General features: G+C 53.2%; 10 protein-coding genes across 10 annotated transcripts; 5 read left to right on the forward strand and 5 right to left on the reverse strand.

Annotated features, from left to right (window-relative positions):
* Nucleotides 1-142: 142 nt before the first annotated feature.
* DSM5745_03890 (type 1 glutamine amidotransferase domain-containing protein) lies at nt 143-901 on the forward strand (the record flags this gene model as incomplete). The annotated part of the gene is made up of 1 exon (XM_026745906.1): nt 143-901. One exon carries the CDS (start codon nt 143-145, stop codon nt 899-901), a length of 759 nt encoding a protein of 252 aa, XP_026604902.1.
* A 64-nt stretch (nt 902-965) lies between these two features.
* Nucleotides 966-2,480, reverse strand: DSM5745_03891 (sulfatase family protein; the record flags this gene model as incomplete). Its single annotated transcript, XM_026745907.1, has 1 exon — nt 966-2,480. One exon carries the CDS (start codon nt 2,478-2,480, stop codon nt 966-968), a length of 1,515 nt encoding a protein of 504 aa, XP_026604903.1.
* Nucleotides 2,481-2,974: 494 nt separating this feature from the next.
* DSM5745_03892 (Zn(II)2Cys6 transcription factor) lies at nt 2,975-4,730 on the reverse strand (the record flags this gene model as incomplete). Its single annotated transcript, XM_026745908.1, has 2 exons — nt 2,975-4,630; nt 4,680-4,730. 2 exons carry the CDS (start codon nt 4,728-4,730, stop codon nt 2,975-2,977), a joined length of 1,707 nt encoding a protein of 568 aa, XP_026604904.1.
* A 355-nt stretch (nt 4,731-5,085) lies between these two features.
* Nucleotides 5,086-6,646, forward strand: DSM5745_03893 (uncharacterized protein; the record flags this gene model as incomplete). The annotated part of the gene is made up of 4 exons (XM_026745909.1): nt 5,086-5,525; nt 5,577-6,139; nt 6,185-6,385; nt 6,432-6,646. The coding sequence occupies 4 exons, from the start codon at nt 5,086-5,088 to the stop codon at nt 6,644-6,646; spliced, it is 1,419 nt and encodes a 472-aa protein (XP_026604905.1).
* Nucleotides 6,647-7,252: 606 nt separating this feature from the next.
* DSM5745_03894 (type 1 glutamine amidotransferase domain-containing protein) lies at nt 7,253-8,114 on the forward strand (the record flags this gene model as incomplete). Its single annotated transcript, XM_026745910.1, has 3 exons — nt 7,253-7,330; nt 7,411-7,654; nt 7,723-8,114. 3 exons carry the CDS (start codon nt 7,253-7,255, stop codon nt 8,112-8,114), a joined length of 714 nt encoding a protein of 237 aa, XP_026604906.1.
* A 152-nt stretch (nt 8,115-8,266) lies between these two features.
* On the reverse strand, nt 8,267-8,851 carry DSM5745_03895 (cell wall mannoprotein 1 family protein; the record flags this gene model as incomplete). Its single annotated transcript, XM_026745911.1, has 1 exon — nt 8,267-8,851. One exon carries the CDS (start codon nt 8,849-8,851, stop codon nt 8,267-8,269), a length of 585 nt encoding a protein of 194 aa, XP_026604907.1.
* Nucleotides 8,852-10,181: 1,330 nt separating this feature from the next.
* Nucleotides 10,182-11,264, reverse strand: DSM5745_03896 (putative esterase; the record flags this gene model as incomplete). Its single annotated transcript, XM_026745912.1, has 1 exon — nt 10,182-11,264. One exon carries the CDS (start codon nt 11,262-11,264, stop codon nt 10,182-10,184), a length of 1,083 nt encoding a protein of 360 aa, XP_026604908.1.
* A 616-nt stretch (nt 11,265-11,880) lies between these two features.
* On the forward strand, nt 11,881-13,216 carry DSM5745_03897 (glycerol-3-phosphate dehydrogenase family protein; the record flags this gene model as incomplete). Its single annotated transcript, XM_026745913.1, has 3 exons — nt 11,881-11,930; nt 11,985-13,096; nt 13,155-13,216. 3 exons carry the CDS (start codon nt 11,881-11,883, stop codon nt 13,214-13,216), a joined length of 1,224 nt encoding a protein of 407 aa, XP_026604909.1.
* A 749-nt stretch (nt 13,217-13,965) lies between these two features.
* Nucleotides 13,966-21,853, reverse strand: DSM5745_03898 (type I polyketide synthase; the record flags this gene model as incomplete). Its single annotated transcript, XM_026745914.1, has 6 exons — nt 13,966-16,146; nt 16,258-20,983; nt 21,032-21,365; nt 21,414-21,471; nt 21,518-21,604; nt 21,653-21,853. The coding sequence occupies 6 exons, from the start codon at nt 21,851-21,853 to the stop codon at nt 13,966-13,968; spliced, it is 7,587 nt and encodes a 2,528-aa protein (XP_026604910.1).
* Nucleotides 21,854-23,696: 1,843 nt separating this feature from the next.
* Nucleotides 23,697-25,731, forward strand: DSM5745_03899 (Zn(II)2Cys6 transcription factor domain-containing protein; the record flags this gene model as incomplete). The annotated part of the gene is made up of 4 exons (XM_026745915.1): nt 23,697-23,791; nt 23,842-24,612; nt 24,685-24,947; nt 25,013-25,731. The coding sequence occupies 4 exons, from the start codon at nt 23,697-23,699 to the stop codon at nt 25,729-25,731; spliced, it is 1,848 nt and encodes a 615-aa protein (XP_026604911.1).
* Between the last annotated feature and the right edge of the window lie 169 nt (nt 25,732-25,900).

Genomic DNA, 25,900 nt, shown 5'->3' on the forward strand with positions numbered 1-25,900 from the left:
CCATCACCATGATGTCACATCTCGCCTTTCTATACATATACCCCCAACCAGCAGCACTAACACTGAACCAAGCTCATCCATCACATCAATCAACCCTACACCTATCATCAACCAAGACACTATCAACTTCAATCCCACCACAATGCCCCAAAAGAAAATCCTCATCGTCCTCTCCGACGCAAACTCCTTCCCCCTCAAAAAACCCTCCGGCCCCTCCAACGAATCCAAAATCGTCGACCAACCCTCCGGCTTCTTCCTAATGGAGCTCGCCAAACCCCTCAGCAAGCTCCTAGACGCCGGACACGAAATCACATTCGCATCGCCGAAGGGCCAGGAACCGAAACCCGATCCGAACAGCGAGAGCCTGCTCGCCTTCGCAGGGAACTTCTACGAGCGCCGGAGGGAAAATGACCTCCTTGAGCGCATGAAGAGGGAGAATGGATTCAGTACGCCGCGGAAGTTATCTAGTATTTCCGACGAAGAGGTGCAGAGTTTCGCGGGCGTTTTTATTCCGGGCGGACATGCGCCGCTCTCGGATCTGGGCGATGATAAAGAGCTCGGTCGGATATTGGGATACTTCCATAGAGAGAATAAGCCTACTGCGGCGATCTGCCATGGGCCGTATGCGCTCTTGTCCACCAAGGCGTCAGGCGGGGAGTTCGCGTACAAGGGGTATAAGATTACGTGCTGGAGTAATGCGGAGGAGAAGGTGATGGAGAGTATGCTGGGCGGCGAGGTTGAGAAGGTTGAGACGGCGCTGATGAATGCGGGCGCGGAGATGGTCGAGGGGGTTGGCGAGAAGGTGGGCTGCACGACGCTGCATCGCGAACTGCTGACTGGGGGGAATCCGATGGCGGCGGAGGAGTTGGGGAGTCGGTTTGTGCGGATGATTAGTGTTTAACTCTAGGGCTATGTACAGTGTACTATAATGAGAGCGATACCGCGAATGTGATGAGACTACCTACCTATTTCTGAAGTGTAAGAGTGTGTACGGCCTCGTCTCCAATCTCCTCCATCTTCTGCTCCATCAACACCGTCATGCGCTTCACAACCTGGCTGTATGCCGGGTCCGAATAAACATTAAACAGCTCTAGCGGGTCATTCTCGCAGTCGAAAAGCTCCCACTCCCGTTCCTGACCTCCAGCTCTCGTCCCCTCGAGCCCAAAGTCCTCGTTGTACCAGTATATCAGCTTATACCGCTGATCCCTAACCCCATAGTGCGCGTACGCTTCATGAATAACGTCCCGATGCATCCAGTACCGGTGGTACGCTACCTGCTGCCAATCGCTGGGTGTATGTCCACGCAATAGAGACTTAAAGCTAACGCCCTGCATATAGCTCGGGACCCGCAGGCTAGCGAGATCCAGGAATGTCGCCGCAAAGTCGACGTTGCAGACGATATCGTTGCAGATAGTCCCAGGGGCGATTTCAGCGGGGTATTTGATAAGCAGGGGCATCTGAAAACTCTCCTCGTACATGAAGCGCTTGTCGAACCAGCCGTGCTCGCCGAGGAAGAAGCCTTGGTCGGACGTGTACACGACAACAGTATTCTCGCTTAGGTCTTCTTCATCCAAGAAGTCAAGCATGCGGCCGACGTTATCGTCGATGCTCTGGATTGTCCGTAAGTACCGCTGCATATAGCGCTGGAACTTGAATTCCGCGAGGTCCTGGGTTGTGGTGAAGGTGTAGATCGTGCCGTCTTCTTTATCCATCAGGCGGAGTTTCGTGACATCTTCGGGCCCAGGGGCCGGGATCTTGCGGTCGTGGAAGGACCAGGTATCGAGCATTTTGACTCCGACTGTTGACGCGGGACCCTCGGGCTGCACGAGGCCTAGATCGGCGTAGGTCAGATCCTCGGCCACACGCATCTTGGCTACCTTTGCAGCTTTCGCGCGGTGCTTGTAGTCGTCGGTGAATGTATCCGGGACTCGGATGAGGTCTGTATAGAGATTTCGGTACTTGGGATGGTATTCCCAGCTGCGATGCGGCGCTTTATGGTGGCACATCAGGAAGAAGGGACGGTTCTTATCACGGTTCTTCATAAACTCCAGGCTTTTATCCGTGATGATATCTGTTGCGTACCCTTCTTCTCTCTTTACTCCATCAGGCTCAATAAACTGCGGATCCCAATACTCTCCCTGCCCCGGAACCACACTCCAATGATCAAAGCCCGTGGGCTGATGGTCTACGCCTTCACCAAGATGCCACTTCCCAATCATAGATGTTTGGTACCCGCCAGCGCGGAACTGCTTCGCGACATTGGGGATACGGTTATTGATCTTGCTGTCCAGCGTCATCACGCCGTTAACATGGTTGTGTGTCCCTGTAAGAATGGCGGCGCGGGAAGGCGTGCAGATGCTGTTGGTCACATAGCAGTGGTTGAAGCGCATTCCGTCCGACGCGAGGCGGTCGAGGTGCGGTGTGTGGTTTATGTTGGCACCGTAGCAAGATATCGCTTTTGAGGCGTGGTCGTCAGCCATTATGAAGAGAATGTTTGGACGGCGGCATTGGGTGGGCATGGTGCTTGGTGTGAGTTTGGGGATGGGGTGTGGTGATGAGAAGAGGGGGCAGGAGGGCGGATAAGAGGAAGGTAGTGATTAGTTCAAATATCGCATTCCCAAGCAAAACGAGGAGAGGCCGCGAGGAGAAATAGGAGAAGTCACATCTTGTGGATCTACTCCGTGTGACAAACTCTGTTGGAGATGGTGTGGCATGAGAATGTGGAGTAGTGAAGGCTATGGAGGACGGATGTCGGCGGCAGTCGGTAAACGCGAGTCTACATTGGCGTAGATGGAGATGGGGAGCAGGCTCTAGAGCGGACATCACTTTGTTCTGGAGTCATAGAAGGAATGACTTAAATTCGTCATTTTAGCGGCCTATTGCGCTGCCGGATCGAGCGTGCCCAACGGGATCCGTCTTCCATATGTTGTACCACGACATGGGCAAATACTAAACTGTTGACGTGTGAGGAGGATCAGACCATGCTAGGGGCGTCGCGGGAGATCAAGTGCTCATAGTCATCATCCACAAAGTTAGCCTGTCGAAGCAAGCTGTGCACAGCGAGTTGATCGTGCCGGTAGCGGCCATTATCAGTCGATACTGAAGACGCACCGATACCGTAAGTAGCGTTGGATATTAATCGTCGCAGGTCGGTGATAATATCTCGAGCCCATGGCAACGCGGCGAAGAATCTGGATAGGAGTTGGGAGGCAATATTTGCTCCGCGGAAAGCACATTCCTCTGATAAGCATTCCTCGACTTGCTGTGAAGACGGTAGGAATAGGATCAAGCGCGCGGATTGATAGGCGCAGACTGCGACATAGGACGATAGTAAAGGGACGTTTAGGCCGGGGTCTAAAAGACTCCCTAGTATCTTGAATATCTGCTGGACGTGGAGTCGGCACATCTCTGCTGCGTGGCCTCTGAAGGCTGCATCGGTCGCGCTCATGATTACTGTGGGGACGGCCTCAGCATAGCCAGGCAGGAATATGCGGTAGAGATCGCAATGGACTTGGTACCATGAGAGGGAGGCTAGGAGATACCGTGCAAACCACCGAGAATCCTTCATCTTGAGTGGTTGAGTGGTCGAAGAGATGGAAAAGTCATGTTCGACCTCCAGGTCTGCATGGAGCCGCCACAAGTCGTTCTGGATCTGCTGCACCAGTCCCGGTAGTCCCACCATAGGCTTGTCCGATATGGAAAGCTGTCGAGTAAGTCGCATTACGTCCCGCTGGATCTTCGACAGTCGGAAACAGGCGGCCAGGAGGTTCGGATGCCTCGGCGGTTCTACTTGCGAACCAGAGAAGCTTTCCTCGGAATGAGGCAGCTGCTGGTAGACAATGCTGTAAGGCATCGTCTCGTGCTCTGGCAAGCCAACAGAAAACTGCCCGTCGATGCTAGTCAGCGCCCACAGCACACGACACCGTGTCTCCTGCGCCACTGGTTCAATATCCGGCCGTTCGTAGTTGAGCCGCAGGGCTGTCGCAGCTCGTCCGGCGATTCCGGCTAGCATGTAAGCGCGTGCGAAATTCCCGGTCTGAATATGATAATGGATAACGAAGAGAAGACATTGGACGCGACGAATGGACGGTTCATGAAGATGGTCCCAGAACTGCGCTTCCACTATGCGGATGCACGATTTGCCTTCGTCAAGTATGGCTTCATCTGAGGAAAGAAAAGCGTTGGTCACAGCAGCCAGCGCTATAGCAAACGTTTCGTCCATTGTCCCCTCCAGATATTGCTTCCGAGTCGAGGGTTCATGAACGAAGGCGAACGAAGGGATGGGGTATATATGGCGAAAGAAGCGATCAAGGGTCTCGACCATGTCCCTTAAACGATTGGGAAAGATCGGGCCGCACTGTGAACCTTCGTCTTCCGCATGCAGTGACTCGTTCGCTGGCTCGTTCCTAGCAGTGTATCGACACTGCCTTTCCCGTTGACAACAATTGGCACATTCAGGAAGTTCGCCGGAGCAGCGTGTTTTCAAACGGCGACATGCTAGGCATGCTTGAGTTGCGCGTTTCCGTTCAGGCGGCGAGGTCTGAGTTCTCTCTCCGTCGTCTCGGAAGGAGCAATTGAATTGCAGGCGTTCGCAGCTGCCACAGGTGTTGCGTCGGCGATCGCAGCGCACCTGCCAGCTTCAGTCATGTGCACCAGCTTCTCCGCACCAGAAGGCTCACCTTGCGGTGTCGGCATTGCAGACAGGGCGATTGCAATGGCCTACGAGCCATAATTGCCAATTTGAGTATAACGCTTAAGAGAGAATCGTTGGTCCATGTTATCAAAACTAAGCCTTCTGTTGGAGAGTTGGAGTCCGGGGCACGACAGCGGGGGGCAGTATGGCGTCGTCGGGGCTGGCACCGATTGGTTGTCTAGTGGCTGGTCAGGAACACAGTCCTCCTCTCTCAAGCTTCTCCGACTCCCGGCCGACTCCCGGTACATCAGAGATGAAGTGCATTTGCGGCCTTCTAAACGTCTTCGAGCACGAGATGTTGTGTACTGGATGGCATCATCGGCAATCTCCAGGACAAGTATATAAGCCACACTGCACGATGGTGTTCACTCGGCAGCAAATCACCATACACCATGGTCGAGACAACAGAGAAGGCACCTTATGTGGATGAGGTTGAGGTCGGTCGGAAAGCAGAGACAGACCTGGGTGTCCGCGATTCCTTGCGATACTACCGCCCAGCCGTAATCTGGTCCGTCCTCATCTCCCTCACTACCGTCATGGAGTCCTATGACATGCAGATTGTCCACTCATTCTACGCCTTTCCGCAATCCAAGGAGAAGTATGGAGTGCAGCTCGACGATGGAGAGTACAGCATCCCAGCCAAGTGGCAGTTGGCTTTGAATTGCGCCAGTCTTTTGGGGTTGATGTCTGGCACTTTCCTCAACGGCTGGGCGTCGGAGATGTTCGGCGCCAGGAGAGTGATTATGGTTTCTCTTGTTGCATTGACCGGCTTCGTGACCATTACCTTTCTGTCGCCGTCCGTTGAGGTCCTGTTTGTTGGTGAACTGCTTTGGTATGTGGCCCTCGTTGTTATAGACGCCACAGCCCTAACATCCCACCATAGTTCAATTCCCTGGGGCTTTTTCGCCGCTGCCACTCCTTCGTATGCGTCCGAAATTTGTCCCCTCGTGCTTCGAGGATACCTCACAACGTTTGTAAATTTGTGCTGGGTGATGGGGCGACTTATATCGACCGGTGTTTTAACCGGCACCCTGAGCATTCCCTCGCAATGGTCTTATCGACTCCCTTTCGCACTGCAGTGGGCGTTTCCGCTCCCTCTGTTCGTTGTCGCATGGTTCGCACCAGAGTCGCCATGGTGGTTGATACGCAAAGGCCGCGTCGAAGAAGCTGAAGCATCTTTGAAGCGTACCATCTCCGCCCCAGACGGGCTTATCGACACCAAGCCGATCATTGCTATGATCCAAAACACTATTCAAGTCGAGCGCGATATGCAGATCGGCAGTTCTTACCGCGAGTGTTTCCGTGGGAACAATTGCCGGCGGTCGGAAATCTCCATCGTCAGCTGGGGATGTCAACTGATGCCGGGCTGGGCCATTCAGAACTACATCACTTACTTCTTCACCCTTGCTGGTCTATCGTCTGACAACTCGTTCAAGATCACTCTCGGTACGACTCTCTCATAACTGTCCTATTAGTAACTAACGTTGCTAGGGACGATCTCGCTCTCTTTCATTAGCACCTGCCTGTCGTGGATCTTTCAAACCCATATCGGCCGGCGCACCATCTACATCACCGGCCTTGTTGCGATGCTGCCGTTGATGCTTGCCGTTGCCTTGCTGGGCGTAGCCCCCCAGTCTTCGGGTGTCCAGTGGGCCCAGTGTGCCCTGCTGATGATCTGGTTCTTCTGCTATGGTAAGTTCCCTATTCCTGCGTGGTGGCTCCATCTAATCAATCACAGGATGCACAATCGGACCAATTCCATACGCAATTGCAGCAGAAATCGGAGCAAGTAATCTTCGCAACAAAACGATCGCGCTTGGCAGAGGGACGTACTATATTCTCTCCGTCCTTAACTCAGTGGTGTCACCGTACATGCTAAATCCCGCCGAGGGAGACTTAAAAGGTAAGGCCGCTTTTCCAGCTGCTACATTCACAGTCTTTCTTTTGGCCTAGGCTTTGTTTAGATTGCCTGAGACAAAGGGTATGACGACGGAAACACTAGATCATCTGTTTCATCAGAAAGTGCCTGCGAGGAAGTTTAAAGAGGAGGCGAAGCGGTTTCAGTAGCACTGCTGTGCCTTGCTTACCTACCTGGATAGAGATAGAGAGCAATGACAACGCGATTCGTTCTCCACGCCTATGATAGGTCCCTAGTATAACCTCCTTATAGCCTCACGAATTGAAACCGGGGAATGGATGAGCAGAAGAGAAAAGAGGTGCCAGCTCCAGTGCCATGGTGGACGGAAAAGCGGGGTGGCTAGTCCAGCCTAGCTATTGTTGCATAAGCTCGCATCTGATAATTCGGATTCCTATACTGCCAACGTCACGCTTCAAAGTGCTATCACTTGTATCGCCGAGACTCACTTTCAATTGAATGTTGCTGTGGGACAAAACTCGGGGGACCTTCGGGGTCCGCGGTGTTGATCATGATGTCAATGCCCCGCCCGCCGAGGCGCATTTATAAGCTCCCAGCTCCCCTCTTCTCCCTCAATTGAACAAGCAGCCTAGATAATTCTTTCTACTATCTCGCGAACCGATTCATCAAGATACACAGCAACAATGGCCCCCAAAGTCCTCATCGTTCTTACCTCCTTCGATAAGATCGAGGCGAACGACCACCCCACGGGATGGTACCTGGTACGTTCTCTTACCCCTCCATCACCCCTTACCATGCTCCCCTCGTTATTCGCAAGCTAACATTCATTCGTCCACTGCAGCCCGAATTCGCGCACCCCTGGGAAGTCCTGCACTCCAAGACCGAGCTCACAATCGCCTCGCCCAAGGGCGGCGCTGCCCCTCTGGACCCCTCCTCCGTAAAGATGTTCGAGAACGACCCCGTCTCCACAAAATTCCTGAACGAGCAGGAGGCGCTATGGAAGAACACCGAGAAGCTCGCCGATGTGCTCCCCCGCGCCGAGAAGGGCGAGTTCGACGCTATTTTCTATGTCGGCGGACACGGACGTATGTACCCGTTCCACATACCCAAAACCCGTGAAACTTCGAAATGATATTAATGCTTATGTTTGCAGCGATGTTCGACCTCGCAACAGACAAAACCTCGATCGCCCTAATCCAATCCTTCGCGAACGCCCGCAAGCCCGTCTCCGCCGTCTGCCACGGCCCCTGCGTCTTCGTGAACGTCACAACGCCCTCGGGCAAGCCCCTCGTCGCGGACGCGGAAGTCACCGGGTTCTCGAACACCGAGGAGGACCAGGTTGATCTGTCCAAGGTGATGCCGTTTATGCTGGAGGATGAGCTGAATAAGAAGTCTGGCGGGAAGTATGTCAAGGCCGACCAGCCTTGGGGCGAGAAGGTTGTTGTCAGCACCGTTAAGGAATTGGGTGGCACGCTTATTACGGGGCAGAACCCGGCGAGTGCCACTGGCGTTGGGGAGGCATTGCTTAAGGCTTTGGGATTGTAGAGGACTGCAACATAATTTGAATGCTACTGTATAGGTTGGTTTGTTGGGTGGCTGTTTGATTTGAAGTTATGACGAACATAGTCAGAATGTATATTGAATATAATGACTTGATTCCTTTCAGAGTGTCCGTCAAGACCGCGGCCGGTAATACCCTACTCAAAAGCAGCAATCGCCTCCTCAAATTTCGCCTGAATCTGCGCATTGATTATCGGCGCAATTCCCGCATACGTCGCCGTCAACCTCTTCACAACCTCATCCCCCAACTTCGCCGCAAGGTCCTTCTCAGTGACCAGATTCGCCTTGACCAAAAACCCCAAACTCCCAATCCCCAGCAGCCCCGTATCAAACTGGGGTTTCTTCCGCACGATATTGTCGAGCGTCGAGTCAATGTTCGGCTGCAGGTCCAGGAAGGCTGCGGAGACATTGAGCGATTCCTCTTCCGTGAAGTTCGCAGAGGCCTTTGTGGTGCTCACGGCGTCGCGCAGGTCGTTGCTTAGCGCGATGGCTTGGAATTCGATCTTTAGCGCCGTCACTGTGCCCAGGATTCCGCCCTTGTAGGAGGTTACGGTGTCGTTGAGGGTTATCATTGACTCGGTGATGGTGTTGACGGCGGAGATGACGGCGGCGCCGTCGCGTTTGGACAGTGGGTGCGCATCAGGAGCTGGGGCTTGGACTGGGACTGGGGATGCCGTTGCAAGAGCCGTGAGGGCCAGGATGAGGGGGATGTGGAAGCGCATTGTAGCTGACAAGACCGGCGTAAAGCAGTTGGATAGGGTCGAGAATGAGAGAGATGGAACACTTTATGTCTTTGCAGGGACGAGCTTAATCGTAGGCCAGCTTGGGTTCAGCGATGGACAGGCCGGAGATTTATCTCCATTGAGCCCTCATCCAACATCCCCGGAGCACCCATCCACCCATCCATCAATATCAATGCTACCCCAGACCTCACGCTAGTGTCAGTTCAATTTGCCCCCCGCATTCAAAGAGGAACCATGGCGAGAGAAAGTCCGGGGTAAGACACCATCGATTGGTCCAAAGCCGGCAAAATCACACATGTCGTGCTCCATCCCGAGGCATTAATCAATTGCTTCTCTTTCAGCTCTGAGCGTCTTAGCTTGCGCCGTGAATCCCCATTGGCGGTCGTAAGATCTCCTGCCTAGCAGCCTAGGCATTGTCCCTGTGCAATCGAGACTCAGGACAGGGGTACATATCGCGCAGCCAATTGGGCTTCTGTAGCCATTTCGTCAGTTCCACAATTGATTGTCCAAGCACCTACAAAACATAGTTTATCGGCTCTATGATGACCGAGTCGGCTCTCATCTGGCGCGTGATGGTTGCCTCTGGTTTTACGTCGCGACAAGAGAAATCTCAAACTTCGAACCCTGAATAGAGCCTGGGCGTCCAACCAGACGATGCGCGAGCTGTGGCTCGTCTTTGAACGCGATCACAGTGCTCCCTCTAAATGTTCTTCACCTTGCGCCTTCTGTCGCGGCAGCTGACCTGGAGTATGGATAGATTGGAAAGCGGGGAGCACTCCGAGAAATCGACCATGGTCGACGGCGATGAGATCGTCGAGAGGCGCTTTTAGCGGTGCTTGGCTGGCTTTGTGATGATTTTCGCACTGGATACCGGATAAGGCTTTGTGTGCATACCTAGCTCCCGCTTACAAAGGCTCTCTCTGCATTAAGTTATGCATCCATGGAAAGCAGCCGGGACGCGAGAACAGCCTGGTTGGAGAGCTACAAGGCCACTTGAAGAAGAAGCGACAAATAGGTTTCAAGATCAAGAATGATCAGATCATGCCTCTTAGGTTGTAATGCAAGGTTTATGCTCATTTGGTGAGCAAAAGAGTTGGTGGAGTCTCATCGGACGGAAATATATTTTTGTAGGACTACCAGATTCGGGGGCTTTTTGCGAGTCTTGGGTGAGGGAACTTACTGTGACCCTTTCATTGAAGAGTAGTTCACTTTTTACGCGGAGTGGGTTTGTTTGCATCATGAAACTGTTTTTCCTCTATAAAGAATCATTGTGTTTACCCCTTTCAAGCAAATGCCAACAGGATGCATATTACGAAGCACCCTCTACATCCCTCAAAAACACTCTCACCCTCCTTACCAGCTCCTTCCGCTGCTCGACCTGCCTCGCTCCCTCAAGCGTATGCGTCGCGCCAGGAATAATCCCACTCTCAGCATGCCAGTATTGTCTCTCCGCATCCGTAGCCCGCTGCCACCTCGTCAACAACCGCTCCTTATCGACATGCGGCGGGACAGCAGGATCGCTGCCGGAATAAAGCACGAGCAGCCCCTTTTCTCTTCCTAAAACACCCCGATGCCTCACCATCCCGAATGTCTTCCTCAGCCGCTCAACCGTCAAATCCGAGCTAAATAGGTCATCTTCACTGGGACTCGCAGGGGCATCTGGACTCGTGAGGCTGAGGAATCGCCGACTCGATATCGCCGTTGACGCCGGGTACCCGATCGCCGCTGTAACGGGGAGAGGGATGATCGTGTCGAGCGCGTCATAGTCTTCGTACGTATGTTTCTTCGCTGATGCAACCGCATCACCGACGACCTTCCGCATGTACTCCGCCGAGTGTCTCTCGTTTCCTTCTCGTAGGACGACTTCGATGGCCTGCCGGTCAGAGACGGGCGCTTGCATGATCGCGCCGTCGACTTGCGGTCGGAGGACCGGCATCTGTTTATGTCCATGCCCAGGGTCCAGCCCGGGCTGAGGATGTCGGGGGTTCGGGGACGAAATGTAAGTCATGACATCCTGGCTCCCTGTTGAATGGCCCATGATGACTATCTTCCGCTTTCTCTCGTCCACATCTGACCCCGATTTGTAGTGTCGGATATAATCAATACACCGCGCCATTTCATCGGTATCCCGGCCTAGCCCACTCGTTCCCCACCCGCCGTACGACGAGGATATGACCGGCGAAAACACGGACCATTGTGTATCGTCCAGCGCCGCAACGATGTCATCGAGGTACGCGACCGTGCCGAGGCCGTCGCCTAGGCCTGATATGAAGAGAAGTGTGTGCGGTTTGACGCGGTTGGAGGAGGAGTACTCGAATGCGACGAGGCGGTCTGCGTATTCGTGGAGGAGGCCCGGCGTGGGCTTTTTCGGGGCTGGTGGGCGGACGCGCATGGCGACGGCTGGGTTTGACTAGAAAGGGCTCGGGAGAAGATATTCAGGGAATCGGGCGGGAGCGAAGCGATCCGTGACCGTGGCTGTCAGCTGCTGGGACCGAAACAAGCGAACGTGAAGCCATTTTGGACGCAGGGTGAAGATCACGACGAGTCCATCTCGGGTCTGGAGATCTCCCGACCGATTTTCAGGCGGGCTTGGCGCTGCTTATCAGATCCATCTTGATTGGTTGCAGCTTATCGATAGGGCTGCAACTTATCTCTATCGATAAGGATAAGCAATGCCACAAAGCCATGCCGTCATAGCCTCACGGAGGACCGATGTTTCGGCGGGGATTCGGTGTTATTCTGTGCTAGGTGTCAGGATTCCTTTTCCAGCGCGATAACCTTGTGAAATATAAGTGGATTAATGCGAGTCCGAGCTTCATGCATGAACTGGAGGGTTGCCGTAAGGATTGCATCATCTTGGCTACACAAACAATCCTGGAAGGCTGAGGACTGCCGAGGGTCCCGAATGATATCATCTTGAACAAACATTATATTAACCATCTGGACTCCCCTCAAGGACTCAACTAACAATCCTCCTACGATCACGCAGTTACGAACACACAGACACAATGGCACCGACACGAAAGCACCAAGTCTCCGTCATCGGCTCCGGCAACTGGTACACCTCCCATCCACACAACACTTTATCAATACGCAACTAATATGAGAGCAGGGGCTCAACAATCGGCAAGATCCTCGCCGAAAACACCGCCGAGCACAGCGACACCTTTGAGAAGGATGTCCGCATGTGGGTATTCGAAGAAGACATCAAGGTCCCCTCCGACTCCGCGCACCACGACAAATACGGCGACGAACCACAGAAGCTCACAAAAGTGATCAACGAGACACACGAGAACGTCAAGTACCTACCGGGCATTAAGCTGCCATCTAACCTCATCGCCACACCAGACATCAAAGAAGCCGTCAAAGACGCAACAATCCTAGTCTTCAACCTCCCCCACCAATTCATTGACAAGACCCTCGACCAGATCCAGGGTCACCACCTCCCCTACGCCCGCGGCATCTCCTGCATCAAGGGCGTCGACGTCTCAGACGGAACGGTTACACTGTACTCAGAGCGCATCATGGAGAAGCTGCACATCTACTGCGGCGCATTGTCCGGCGCAAACATCGCACCAGAGGTTGCAGCCGAACGGCTCTGCGAGACGACGATCGGTTACGACCCGCCACCTATGGATCTTACGTCCGAGGATGGCGCGCCCAAGGATAACCTCATCAAGGTGGATGTCCAGCGCCAGAAGGAACGCAAGCCAACGAGCATCAAGCTCGAGCGCGTGCCGCAAGACTTACCGCATGTCAACGGCGAACTCCTCGAGAAACTCTTCGCGCGACCCTACTTCTTCGTGCACGTTGTCAAGGACGTCGCTGGCGTTGCGCTTGGCGGAGCCCTCAAGAACGTCGTCGCACTGGCGGCAGGATTTGTCGCTGGCAAGGGATGGGGCGAGAACACGAAGGCGGCCATTATCCGGCAGGGTGTCGGCGAGATGATCCGGTTCGGACGGACGTGGTTCCCCAGCTCCGTGAACGAGAAGACATTCACAGAGGAGAGCGCCGGTATTGCAGATCTAGTGGCGAGCTGCTACGGAGGCCGCAATGTGCGTTCTGCGACGCATGCGGTTGAACAGGGGGTTAGTGTCGGCGAGATTGAGGAGAAGGAGATGAATGGGCAGAAGCTGCAGGGTGTTTCGACGGCGCAGGTGGTGTATGACTTTTTGGATAAGCATGGGAAGACGGAGGATTTCCCGCTGTTCTGTGCTGTGAGGAGTAAGTTGCCTTCTCTCTTCGAGACTACGGATGAATGCAGGTGCTAACTGGACGATAGACATTATTGAAGGGAAGAAGCAGGTGGATGACCTTCCGGCTCTGCTTAGCAAGAAGAAATAAATAGAAGTCTAAAGTAAATACAAAACATTGCAATGCAGCATATGCATATCGTTGTTTTATAGCAAGCTCCTCGGTCAGGGGAGAGATCCAGTGATACCTAGACCTACTATCCGGCGATAATGTGGTAGACATCCGGTAGATAGCTGGAGTAACTAAATACCAAGTAAGCACCTTTATAGCTGCTCACGACAGAGCAGCAAGCCAATCCGAACTACCTAGATGACGGTAGCCAGATCGAAGGCTCACACCTCACAAAATTTCAAGGCAAATATCTATAGAAAAGTCTAATAAAAATCGACAAAAAGATTCTATTAAGATGCATGAGAGAGGAAAAAGGGGACGAGAGGGAAGATGGGTTTTGTAGGCCGCGGGGTTAAGATTTGGGGTTACCAGTCCATGGGTGTTTGCGGGCGAGGATTCCGGTCCCCTGATGTTGCTTCATGGAGCATGATAGAATGTTTGTAGAATGAGTTGATCGCGCGATTGATTGCGAAGATGGATACAGATAGCAAAGCTGCACGGCAAAAATGAAGATGTTGATCCAGTTACCCATGAAGAGAAGCAGCAATACGAATGGACAACCATTTGACGGATTGTCTAGTGATGATGCAAATCAAATCATATTATGTATGCAATGCTATGCTCCAGCTGGATCTATGCAAAACATATAGTCGTAAACAGCTCATCAGGTCCATCACTTCGTTACTCATCCCATCAATCATAACTTCATTAGTCATTACACGTAAATGTCACATAACCAACAACGATGTATCAACATGCGTACTCTTGCGCGTAACATTAGACGCGAGAGCAGCAAGGGACTCGCTCTGCATGATATCAAAAATCGAAACATCCGCGGCCGCCTGTAGCGTCAACATATTGCGCAGCTCGACCGCACCCAGCGAGTCCAAGCCATATTCCGTTAGACGTCTTGCAGCATCAATGTGAGCAAGTGGAATCATGAAGATCTCGGCGAGTCGTTTCGCAATGGCCTGGGCTACAAAGCCTTCCGCCTGCTTCTTCGACCCTGCATCGGAGAGTTGTGTTGCGAGGGAGGTGGTGGTGCCGTTGGTTTCTCCTGTTGCCTGACGCTGTGACTTTTTGCGGTACTGCATAGCTCGGAATCGTGCGTCCCTACCGAGCGGGGCCGAGTTGTTGGGGTCCCAGTGCGGCCCAGGCCCTTGGTTGATGCCCATGGGAACTTGTTTGTCGAAGGGAGAAAGCACGGCGGACTCCAAAGTACGCAAGACCTGCCCCTCAGTCACTGGGTAATGACCGACTCTAGTCATCCGTTCAGCGGTTCCGGCGGTCTCTGCAACAAATCCAACTGCTTTGACTGGACCTAAGTTGACCGAGACCGCTGGAAGGCCTTGAGAGACGCGCCAGTGGGCAAGGGCATCCTCATAGGCATTGGCGGCACCATAGTTTGATTGTGTGGTGTAGCCGTAGATTCCCGACATGGAGGAAAGAAGAATGAAGAAGTCGAGATCCGTAGAGCGGGGGAACTGGTTGTGCAAATTCCAGCTCACTTTGACCTTTGGATTCAATGCCGCCTGCCAGTCATCAAAGCTCATCCGTTCAAACATCGAGTCCTTCAAAACCATAGCCGCTTGAACAACTCCACGAATTGGCGGTAAATCGTCCGCACAGCTTCTGAGGGCTGCCGATAGGTCTGGCCCAACAGAAGCGTCGCAAGATACGAGCTTGATCCGGCAACCCGTAGGCTGCAACTGAGCGGCCACATCGACAGCCGCAGGATTAGTAGCGGCGCTTCGAGACAAAATAATGAGATTGCGAGCACCGCGATCAACTAGCCAGTGAGCAATTGACTGTCCTATACCGCCCCCTCCACCAACGAGTAGGTAAGAAGCGTCTGAGCGAAGGCGAGGGATGCGCGCCCGCGGAAGAACACGCACTTTCTCCTGCGGACTCACAGTAAGGACGATCTTGCCGGCGTGCTTACCACTTTGAAGCAACCGCAGCGCTTTGGAGATGTCACCGAGCGGGTAGGTGGAAATAGGATGGACAGGGGAAATAGTTCCCTTCTCTAGGAGGTAGGATATCTCAGCGAGGGCTGAATGTATAAGTCGTCCATCATGGCGAGCAAGGGCTAATAGATCGAAAGAAGAGAATGTGATGGCGCGCGAGAAGGGGCGCATCTCAAGGTGATTATTCAGCTCAAAATCGCGTTTGCCAATCTCGACGAAGTGGCCAAAGGGCGCCACGATATTAAGACTTTCTTGCAGCAATGGCCCAGCAAGCGAATTGAGCACAACATCAACACCTCGCCCGCCTGTGGCTTTCAAGATTCCTGGTGCAAAGGATGCATCGCGACTGGAGAAGATATGGTCGGCGGGGATGCCATAGCGTTCCATAATCAGGGCTCGCTTCTCAGGAGATCCGACGGTAGTGTAGATTTCGGCCCCAATGAGCTGCGCAAATTGGATGGCAGTCTGACCAGTACCACCGGCACCGGCGTGGATAAGAACGGTTTGGCCCCGCTGAAGACGGGCAACCTTATAAAAGGATAGATACACGGTGCTGAACAGTACAGGCACTGAAGCTGCGTGCTCAAAGCTCATACCTGGGGGCATATGCATGACATTTGTCCACTCAGTGCGTGCTCTGCTACCGTATCCTCCATTAGGCAGGAGAGCAAAGACGTGATCACCCACCGCGTAGCCGCGTGCCGCTGCCCTGCTTCCAACGCGGGTGATGATACCAGCACAGTCGACGCCCATGATGCGCTCTTCCAGCTGATCCATCGCCACTAAGACATCTCGAAAGTTGACACCATACGCACGAGGGTCGATCTCGATGAGATCAGATGGGTGCCGAGAACCCTCAGGAGGCGCTGCTTTGTCGTCGTCGAAAGCAAGAGTATCAAGCAGGCCTGGAACCCCGACCTTCAACGCGAGGGGACGCTCAGGCTGGAAGAACGGTTCCGTCGAGAATGTCTCTGATRATGACCAATCTATTGCCTTGGGCGAAAGGGTCTCGTTGCGGTCATTGTCGTGGATGAATCTCGGAATCATAATGACGCCCTGGCGCTCGGCATACTCAAACTCGTATGGTGTCGAGTTCACTGCACCACTGTTGATCGGTCCGAAGCTGTGCGTGAATACTTGTGTAATCGCTGTCACAGTCGCGCATGACCAGAGCTTCGTGTTAGGATCCAAGTCGAGAGTGACATATTTGACGCCTGCATATTCGTGTCGTATGCTGCGGAATAGTCCAGAGGCTAGCGCAAGTTCGGGTCTTTCACAGTCAACCGCCCCGCCGCGAGTCACCCACAATACACCTCGACTGTGTTTAATCATGGCCTGAATCCGCTTCAAGCTAGCGGAATCTAAGCCATGTAGCAGAGGTTGGTCGACTTCACCTAGGAAAAGCACCTGTTTGTCCTTGAACGCTTCCATAGGTGCAGACTCGAGCTCGACCACCGACGGAGCATGCCCAGCACTCGCAAGGTTCGACCGAAGATAGTTAAGCCAGAGCTGGTCGCAAGGCGCCTGCTGTCGTACGACAAGAACAACCGAATTCAACGGTTGCATGATGGGTTGGGGCTGAGGATCAGCGGTTGAGGTCATGACATTCATCATGTACCACTCGTCGCTCTCGCAGTCGCGAACGTGGAAATCGATACCAGAAAAGCCAGCAGTCCTCAGGGTCTCGTCCCAGAAGGGTACAGTGAGAGAAGGGCTCAAGGCCCGCTGCGGTTCTTCGCTAAGCCACCAACCAGGTAGTAGCCCAAAGGCAAATTCGGTGTCGAGTTGATCCTGAGTTGTTTCAACCAGGAGCAGAGTACCTCCGGGCTTCATTAACTTCCGCACATGGGACATGGTTCTGGCCATGGATGTCGTCGCATGGAGTACCTGGGCGGCGATCACAATGTCATAGCTTCCTAACCCAAACCCTTGACTGGCAGGATCAACTTCAATGTCCAGCTTATCAAAGAGCATAACATCAGACCACGGGGCGAATTCATTCCGCGCCGCCTCGAAGAAGGAAGGCGAGATGTCGGTGAAATGGTAGAGCTCCGCAAGCGCTCCTGTTTTGGGGGTGCCGATCTTCGGCAATGTATAGCGGGTAAAGCCGCCAGTGCCGCCACCAATCTCCAAGATTCTTGCTCGCGGATTCTTGTGGACAAGATACTCGAGAATGTTTGCAGCTTGCGGGAGCACCCGGTCGCTTTTCAGTGCATGGCGATAGTACCGGTTCAACAGATTGCCTTCCATCATGAGTTCCAGCGGCGTCTTTTTCTTGCGGAGAATAATAGCGAGATGCGGTCCTACTTGACATACCATCTCGCCATTAACACTGGACTTTCGGACCTCGGAAATCATTTGTTCGCGTTCTTCTGGTGTGTCCTCCAACCAACGATGACTCTCAGGGCCCAAGCGTCCGTCAGCAGCAAGCATCATCTGATGCTGCATCCAGACGTGGAATTTGGCATGATGCTTTTCTAACCGGCGAACGTCATATGGTGTCAGGGCGGCAAGGGCGTCGGAGATGAAGTACAGACACACTCGACGCAGGTCTAGGAGGATCCGAGTTTCATCAACGTTAACAGGGTGTGACAACTGCTGCTTGAGGTGTTCTCGCGCCGGGCTGGACAGCAATGATATGTCGGGCGCCCACTTGATTTTCATACACGGCTGTCTAGTCCATTGGTCGTCGCTTGACTGAGCTGTGGAGTTCCGTCCTAGTGACTGATATACGGCATCACGAATCTCAAGTACGGGAGGTGCGGCTTCGTCATCGTAGTCCGCCAGGATGATGTCGGCATTCAGACCTCGTGCATCAATATGTCCGAGCGAGGCATACGCCTTGAACCGATGTCTAGCCTCGTTGCTGATTGCACTCGATATCCACAGACTACCGATGGAGCGCGGAACTTTCCCGTTTTCGTCTTCGCTGTTCTCAATCAGCGGAGTGTAAGCGGTCTGGAGAACGGCGTCTAGCGTGGTGGGATGCACCAATACGCGATGAGGAAGGTCGGTTGGCAAAGAGGTGTCAGGAACGGACAGCAAGCTATCAGCGCGTTTGTTGTCGCCTGCCTGTTCAATCTCGGCAATGCATTGGAATGCTTTCTGGTGTTTGATACCCATATCCCTCAAGCTACTGTACAAGTCATTTCCCTCAAAGCGACGTGTATACCCGGAGAGCCTAGCAGGGCGAGGTGCTGGAGCAGTCTTATGTGGTGCATTCTGTGGCTCAAGCATAATGAGGCCGCGAGCATGGAGCGTCCATCGATTGTCGGATGTGACTGAGGAGATCTCGAATTGCTTCCATTCGCGAGTGTTGATGTTCTTGTCACATACACGCTTTAGGCTCGTTTGGATTTCGACACCGTCGTCAGTCTCTGGTATTACTAGAGCTTGCAAAATATCGATATCACGCAGTCGATAACCTGCAGCAACATGGCTAGTCTTCGAATGAATCTCAGAGAGCTGTCTCATTGCCTCGATTGCTAGGCAGATAAATCCCGCGCCGGGGTAAATAATGCTGTTTTGAATAATGTGGTCTCGAACCCACGGGGTATCCGTGAGTTTCAGGATCTGGCGCCAGCTGGGATTGTGCAAGTCCGTGCCTAGAACAATATTTCCTAGAAGATCATGCGGAGGCTGTGACCGCTCTCTGAGAGCTTTGTTGAACCTTGATTCGCACCAATGACGAGTCTGGTGATTCCATGGATATGAGGGCAGATCTGAGAGCACCCGTATACTAGGAGTCCGACCACGAGGGAAGTTGATCGCACCTAGATCGAGGGGAAGGCCTTCCGCAAGCAAGCTCGCTGCGAGCGAGTGCATACTCTCGATGGCACTGGTACCTCTGACGAGACAGCCTAGGCAAGGCAGATTCAGTCCCGCAAATTCTGGTTCTGCGAGTATCTGTGCGATGGGCGCGCCAAGAGCGGTATGGGGACCGACTTCAAGGATGATGTCGACGTTCGCACCAGAGGAATCAGAGTCGTTAAGGATCATGTCAGTCAACGCATCGACAAACTGAACTGGCTGGAGCAAACTATCCACCCAGTAGCCTGGCTCTGATAGCTTTGACAGGTTATAAACGCGTCCTCCACTGACAGGTGACGAGAATGCAATACAGTCCTCGTCCTTGACTGTTGCGGGCGATAAGAGACCTTTGAGAGCCATGCGGTAAGGGGTTGCGACAGGACTCATGTGATGCGAGTGGAACGCAGTTTCGATTTTCAAACGATGGGTATAGATCCCGTCATTCCTCGCTAAGGCTTCGAGTTCAGTAACAGCACTATCGTCGCCGGAAACTGTAGTGCTAGCAGGACTATTCACACAAGCCACTGTTGCCGTGCCGCTCCGCGTTTCAAGTCGAGCGAGGTAAGATTTCGTTTCGCGATGGCTCATACCTACCGCAACCATTGCACCCTTGTTCGATAGTTGAAAACGTTTATTGGCTGCTAAAAGGGCACGGTGGTAGGCCACGGCCATTGCGGACTTACAGCTGAGAGCGCCAACAGCATATGCAGCAGCAATCTCCCCACTGGAATGGCTGGTAACGGCCACAGGTTTGACGCCCCATGATCGCAAAAGTCGTACAAGAGATATCTGCACAGCGATACATAGAGGAGTGCTGAACTCAACATCATTGACACGAGTCTCCGTCACATCGCGAGTCAGCTCCTCAATCACCGACCAAGTGGCACCTAAGGCCTTGAGGCACCTATCTGTTTCCCTGAGCGAGGCCTCAAATATCGGGTAGGTCGCAACTAGTTCACGGCCCATGGCATACCACTGAGCTCCCTGACCGGTGAACACCATTCCAATACGTGGCACCCGGGTGGCGCGGCGCGGTACGGGCATCGGGAAATTGAGAGCTCGGATAGCTTCCCTGACGCCGTCTTGAACCGGCACTGAACGAGCGGTTACCCAAGGAAAGAGAGACCGGCGCTGGCCCAGAGAGTATGCAATGCTGCGCAGAAGACCCTCGGAGTCTTCGGTAGCGGCGTTTCGCTTCAAGTAAAGTTGAAGATTCGATATCATCTCAAGACAGACCTGTTCGTCGCGTGCACTGAACACAAACAACTGCGAGTCAAGTGAAGAATCAGGTTGCACATGACCGTTCGCAAGTGAGAGTGGTTCCCACGGGGTCGGGCTTTCAACAATAAGATGTGCATTTGTACCGCCATATCCGAAGTTGTTGATCGAGGCCCTCCGAATACCACCAGAGCCCTCCGGCCAATCTTCCAATTCAGTCACCACTCGAAGACGCCAGTCATCCAGTGCTAGACTCGGATTCGGTTTCACAAAGTTCACACTCGGTGGGATCTTTCGCTTTTCTAACGCCAAAACCACTTTGATCAAGCTCGCCAACCCACTTGTCGGCTCAGTGTGTCCAACGTTTGTTTTGACGCTACCAATACGCAGAGGGTCATCCGGGCCTCGATATTCTTTGAAAACCGTAGCGATGGCGCGGCACTCAATAGGGTCACCTGTTAGTGTTCCTGTTCCGTGTGCTTCGAAATACTGGGTATCTCTCAAATCTAGGCCTGCGCGACGGTAGCAATCGCGCATCAAAGCCACTTGCGCCTCTTCGCAAGGTGTTGTGATCGTCTCTGTCTTTCCGTCCTGATTCAAGGCGGATTCGCGTATTACCGCTCTTATTGGGTCTCGCGCAGCGATCGCATCAGACAAGCGCTTGATAACTACTGTTGCAATCCCCTCTCCTCGGCCGTAACCATTGGCACGCGAGTCAAAGGTATATGACTTGCCATCGGGTGAAACCAGCCTAGCTTGGTTAGCCAGCGGCTGTGTTTAGAGCTGAGGGACAACCCACCCTAGGGATCCCATGGATTTAAAGACGTCTGGGTTCAAATAAAGGTTGGAGGCACAGATGAGAGCCATGTTGGTTTCGCGAGTACGCAGGGTCTGAACACCCTGATGAAGTGCAACAAGGCCGCCGGAACAGCCTGTATCGAGGGTGAAGCTGGGCCCTCTTAGATCGTAAAAGTGAGAGACACGGTTAGACAACATGGCGTCTCCGGTACCGGTTGCCAAAAATCGTGGCAGGTTGTCCTCGTCTCGAATAATTCCGTCGTGGTAATCTCGCCCGAACATGGCAGCATACACAGCAGTATTTGTACCAGCTACCTCTGGCAACGTAAATCCAGCTGTATTTCATCAGTGTCGCGTCATTCAACGTGAAGGTACATACTGACCATTTTCCAACGCTTCATATACAGACTCCAATTGAAGGCGGATCTGAGGATCCATTGACTGTATCTGTTAACATGGCACGACCTACTTGAATGGGCTTACGTACGGATGCTGCTTCGGCAGAGAGACTAAAAAATGGAGCATCAAATAAAGCAAGATCTTGTTCGAGGAAATGTCCACCGCGGATATTGAGCTTGACGTCTTAGCGAGTCCCTCATCGTTTGGGGAGATGGGAACCTACTGTGTTGAGCTTGTCGAACTTAGGATGATATGCACCTCTCAAGTTGAACCGGGAAGGAGGTATCTCACTCCATGCGCTCCTACCTGCGGCCAGCATCTCCCAGAACCGATCAGCACTGCTAGCCTCCCCGGCCAACTTACAACTGAGACCGACTATAGCGATTGGCTCAGATGCAGGGCCATAGCTTCCTGTGCTACCCATGGTAATATCGAAAGACAAATCAATTCTGGTCGGAGATAGGTCGTGGTATGACGTGAGGCAAGGCGGCGTATATCGTCAATGGTGAGGCGCTCCGGTATGCTAGGAAATACTGAGGAGAGACACCGGCGAAGTTCAATCAGTTCAATGGTGCGTTTGCGTGCTTCAATGGGCTGAAAGCCACTTTTAGAGGAACATTCAGAAAATTCAGGCCGTTTTATAGTCCCGCGTACCCGGTACCCACGACCCGCCGGGTTCAGTGGGAAAGGGTCCACTCCGTCCCGTCTTTTTCCACCCCGCTAACACCTGCCTTGATATCTGATGCCGTGAAGAAAGAGTGTGTGCGATAAACCTCAGCCCGCAAAGAATAAATGTCCGCAGTTGACAGGACTGGGCAATCGGCCGCGGGGTGCGGGTCGTTGGTTGGTTCCAGAAGAGCGGGATCGATCGCCGCCGGCCACGTCGTTGTGGCGGGAGGCCGTGACATGATGGTGGAGGGAGACAAGACTCCTCGTCGGACGAAATATGCGAGTCAGCTGTGGACAGAGATGTATGTCAGAGAGGCCAAGAGGCGGTGCACTGGAATTGGATACTTCTGCAGCGGTAAAAGGTAGGCGCGTACTTTTGCGGTCCAGCCATCCTGCTTATCATCCTCGGAGGCGCCGACTTTGGTTTAGGCTAGCTTTAGTCCTCAGTCCTCACAGTCATCCTTCCAAGTTCCACGTGTCGGACAGGGAAGGGCCCAGGAAACCGAGCAAGACATATATTATTCAACGTCAAAAATATGTTCGATGCGTGAACTGCCAAGTTCATCCCTGGAGCCTCGGGCAGGTGCAAACTGCGAACCGTGCGACCGCAGGTGCCGGCGTGATGCACGATCGATGGTCGGATTTCGGAACGAAAGCCGCCAAAAGCTGTCCAGCCGTGTGGACCAACAGCTTCATTGGGAATAGCCTTGGAACACGTGGATATCTGGCCTGCAGTAATTCTAATGCGTGCACTGCATATAGTGGTTCGATTTCGCACAAGAGATCCTGCCTTATGCAAGATTGTCAGCGTGGATGGAGTAGTGAAGGTATGGAGCAAGCAAGGGAGAGTGGAAGAACTGACAGGTTGGTTCCTCCCGTCGCCAACTGCCGTCAAGAAATATATTGTGGCTCACCCGTCGCCGTTAGGTTTCGGTCTAGGCTCCGATCGCCTAGGCTGGGGGTTATAAGCGACCGGGCCATCCCATTCCCACCGGAAAACGACATCAAGACAGAAATCAACTTCCAATACGGCGTTGGGAGTTGATGGAAGGAGTGCTCGAGCGAGTGCTGGAAAACGTGCCTGCCTGCCATCCAAGGAAGGAACATGATGCGGCGCTTTCGATTCGATTTCGTCGATGTGGCTGAACCACGGGAGTGATCCGTAGGATGGAGGGCTCCTTGGCAAATCATTAGTCCATGGGCTTTATGCATCCAAGCACCGCCATCGTTTGGAATATACAGTGGTTCTAACCTGGATGGCAGATGATTGCACAAGTCTTCGAGGGCCCCCACTTCGCGACGTCGCATCCCCCGTGACGATCAACCGCTTTCAGCCTAGTTATGCGGCTTTTGTGCAATGTGATGCTGTAAGCAGTGCATTATACGAGCTCACCTCAGCTTATCACATTTCACGTGATGTGATGAGGGGACCTAAGCTTCTTTGTTCTTCCACCTCATCGCGTCAGGGGCGAGTTTCCTGTCTTTGTAGTGTTTCGCATCGTCAGCTGGTACTTGAACACGACTCGCTGTCAAATTTTGCCAGATTCCGTGGTTTCTGCTACAGTTCTCTTTGCCCCTCCCTGAAGCTTATCTACGCCATGGACGGACGCGGGCCGTACGGTCTGGCCTGTGTGAACTGCGCCAAGGGCAAAGTCAAATGCGTTGCGATGGGCAATGGAGAGGGATGTCAAAGGTCAGTGCATTAGATGAAACACTGTTCGGACTGTCGCCCACAGTATTTAGATGCCATCGCCTCAAGAAGCCGTGCGAGCCGTCTCAAGGCATACGGAAGCGGGAGTCGCAGAATTTCAACAATCCCCTGATGGAGGAAATAGATGCAAAGCTCGACAGCGTACTCGAACTGCTGCAGTCAGCTCATCTGTCTCCCGCACCGCAGCCTCTGTTGCCTCAATTCTTCCACCGGACTCCGACACCCAAGCTGTCAGGATCGTCCTCATCGCAAGCAAACTCCACTCCAACCCCACAGCTACCGCCCGCGACAATCCCGTACGAGATCCCTGGGGATCGGGACGCGGAGGAAGCTCTCAATTTGTTTCGCGGCCGCATGCTGCGGCTGTGTCCCTTCGTCTACTTGCCACCCAATCTTACACCCCAACAAATGCAACGCGAACGGCCTTTTCTCTTCGAAACCATGCTTGCCGTCACTACCCGTTCTATCCAGGAAAAGATCGCTCGAGGAAAAGAGTTCAAAAAGGCCTTAGCTACCGCTATGGTAGTGGAAAATGAATCTAGCATTGACCTGCTTCTTGGGATTTTGACCTACGTAGCCTGGGGCTACGATCAGCACGTTAACAGACAGTCTACGCTATCGCGTCTAATGGAAATGGCCGTTTCCATTGTTCACTGCCTTCATCTTAACAAGCCAGCTCCTTCCCAAGCAAACACACTTACTCTCTTTGGGGGATCGCATTCCTGGCCAAAGATACATTATTCAACAATTAACCCCTTGGAGGAAAAGCGGGCAGTACTGGGCTGCTTTCTACTAGCATCAGTGTAAGTCCGAATCGCTGCGTAGAGGAAGCGGCAATTGGCGTGTTCTGCCATATATGCTGATTTCATATCCAGGATCTCAAGTTATTTTGAAGAAATGGAGCCAATGCGCTGGACGCCAATGATCGAGGGGTACCTCAAAGTAGTCGAAGAGAATTACGAATGGTCGGGAGATACTGCCTTGGCCGCTCATGTACGCCTGCAGCTACTCGCCCAACGCGCGAGACAGTTTCGCGACGAACAGGAAACACCAATATCCGTCCCTTTCTTCCTTAAGTCCTTTCGTCCACAGTTAGAGGTTGTTCGCAACGCCCTCCCATCAGGCGCCAAGAAAGATGGTGAGTAGCAAACACGTCCATTATCCTTGCTTACGAGATGCGAGCTGACTTGGCCACTGTTTCAGACTGGATTCTCGGTCACTTGCATTACGTCGAGCTGGCCGTCCACGAAACGGCTTATTCGGCTCAGGACGCCGCTCCGGCCCCCGTGGGTACTGTTGCTCCCAGTGTCAGCCCGATAGGTCCGGATGCGATAGGTTGCATGTGGCACAGTCTGCAGGCCATCCGATCCTGGTGGGAAGTCTTTCACAGATATCAAACAGAAGACATCACCCTCTTCACGATGTTCCAGTGGATTCAATTTGCTCGGGCCCTCGTGACCCTCTTTCGGCTGTCCACGCATCCAGCGCCAGACTGGGATCATGAGGCGGTTCGCAAATCAACCGACATTCTCAAGATCATGGACCACGTGGAATGGCGCCTTGAACAGCTTTGTCCTGACAATAACGAGGCATTTCCTGATGATATTTTCGCTCGCCTTCAATTCTTGGCGCGTGCTATGCGCGCCTGGACTCAAATGCAATTCGAAGGCAGAGGGACACAGACGGATCCAGAGCCAGAGGCAGAGCCCGAGCCGCAGCCACAACCACAACCACAACCCACATGGGAGCAAATGGGTGGTGGTCCTCTTGTAGAAGGTGTCCAGCCAGTCCAGATATGGAATGCGCCCCCAAACACCATCCACGTCCAACCCTTGCAGTTTCCAGTCCAGTATAATGATCCAGGTTGGGCGAATGGACTGGTCCTGCCATCCCAGAGCCCAACAGCGGGGATGCAATTTTGAGTTTGGCGACGGTCCAGACCCGGCTGCCTGCATTCCAGGTGGTCTCAGACCGGCGGCTGGGAAATGAAAGGAAAGGGGCTCTTCTCTGTACGGTTGTTTTGTCCTGACTTGTACATATATTTATCTCCATAATATATCTCGGATGGATATAGAGGCTCATTACAATGAC

This window comes from Aspergillus mulundensis (genome assembly GCF_003369625.1).
Source record: "Aspergillus mulundensis strain DSM 5745 chromosome Unknown scaffold_3, whole genome shotgun sequence".
Lineage (NCBI taxonomy): Eukaryota > Fungi > Ascomycota > Eurotiomycetes > Eurotiales > Aspergillaceae > Aspergillus > Aspergillus mulundensis.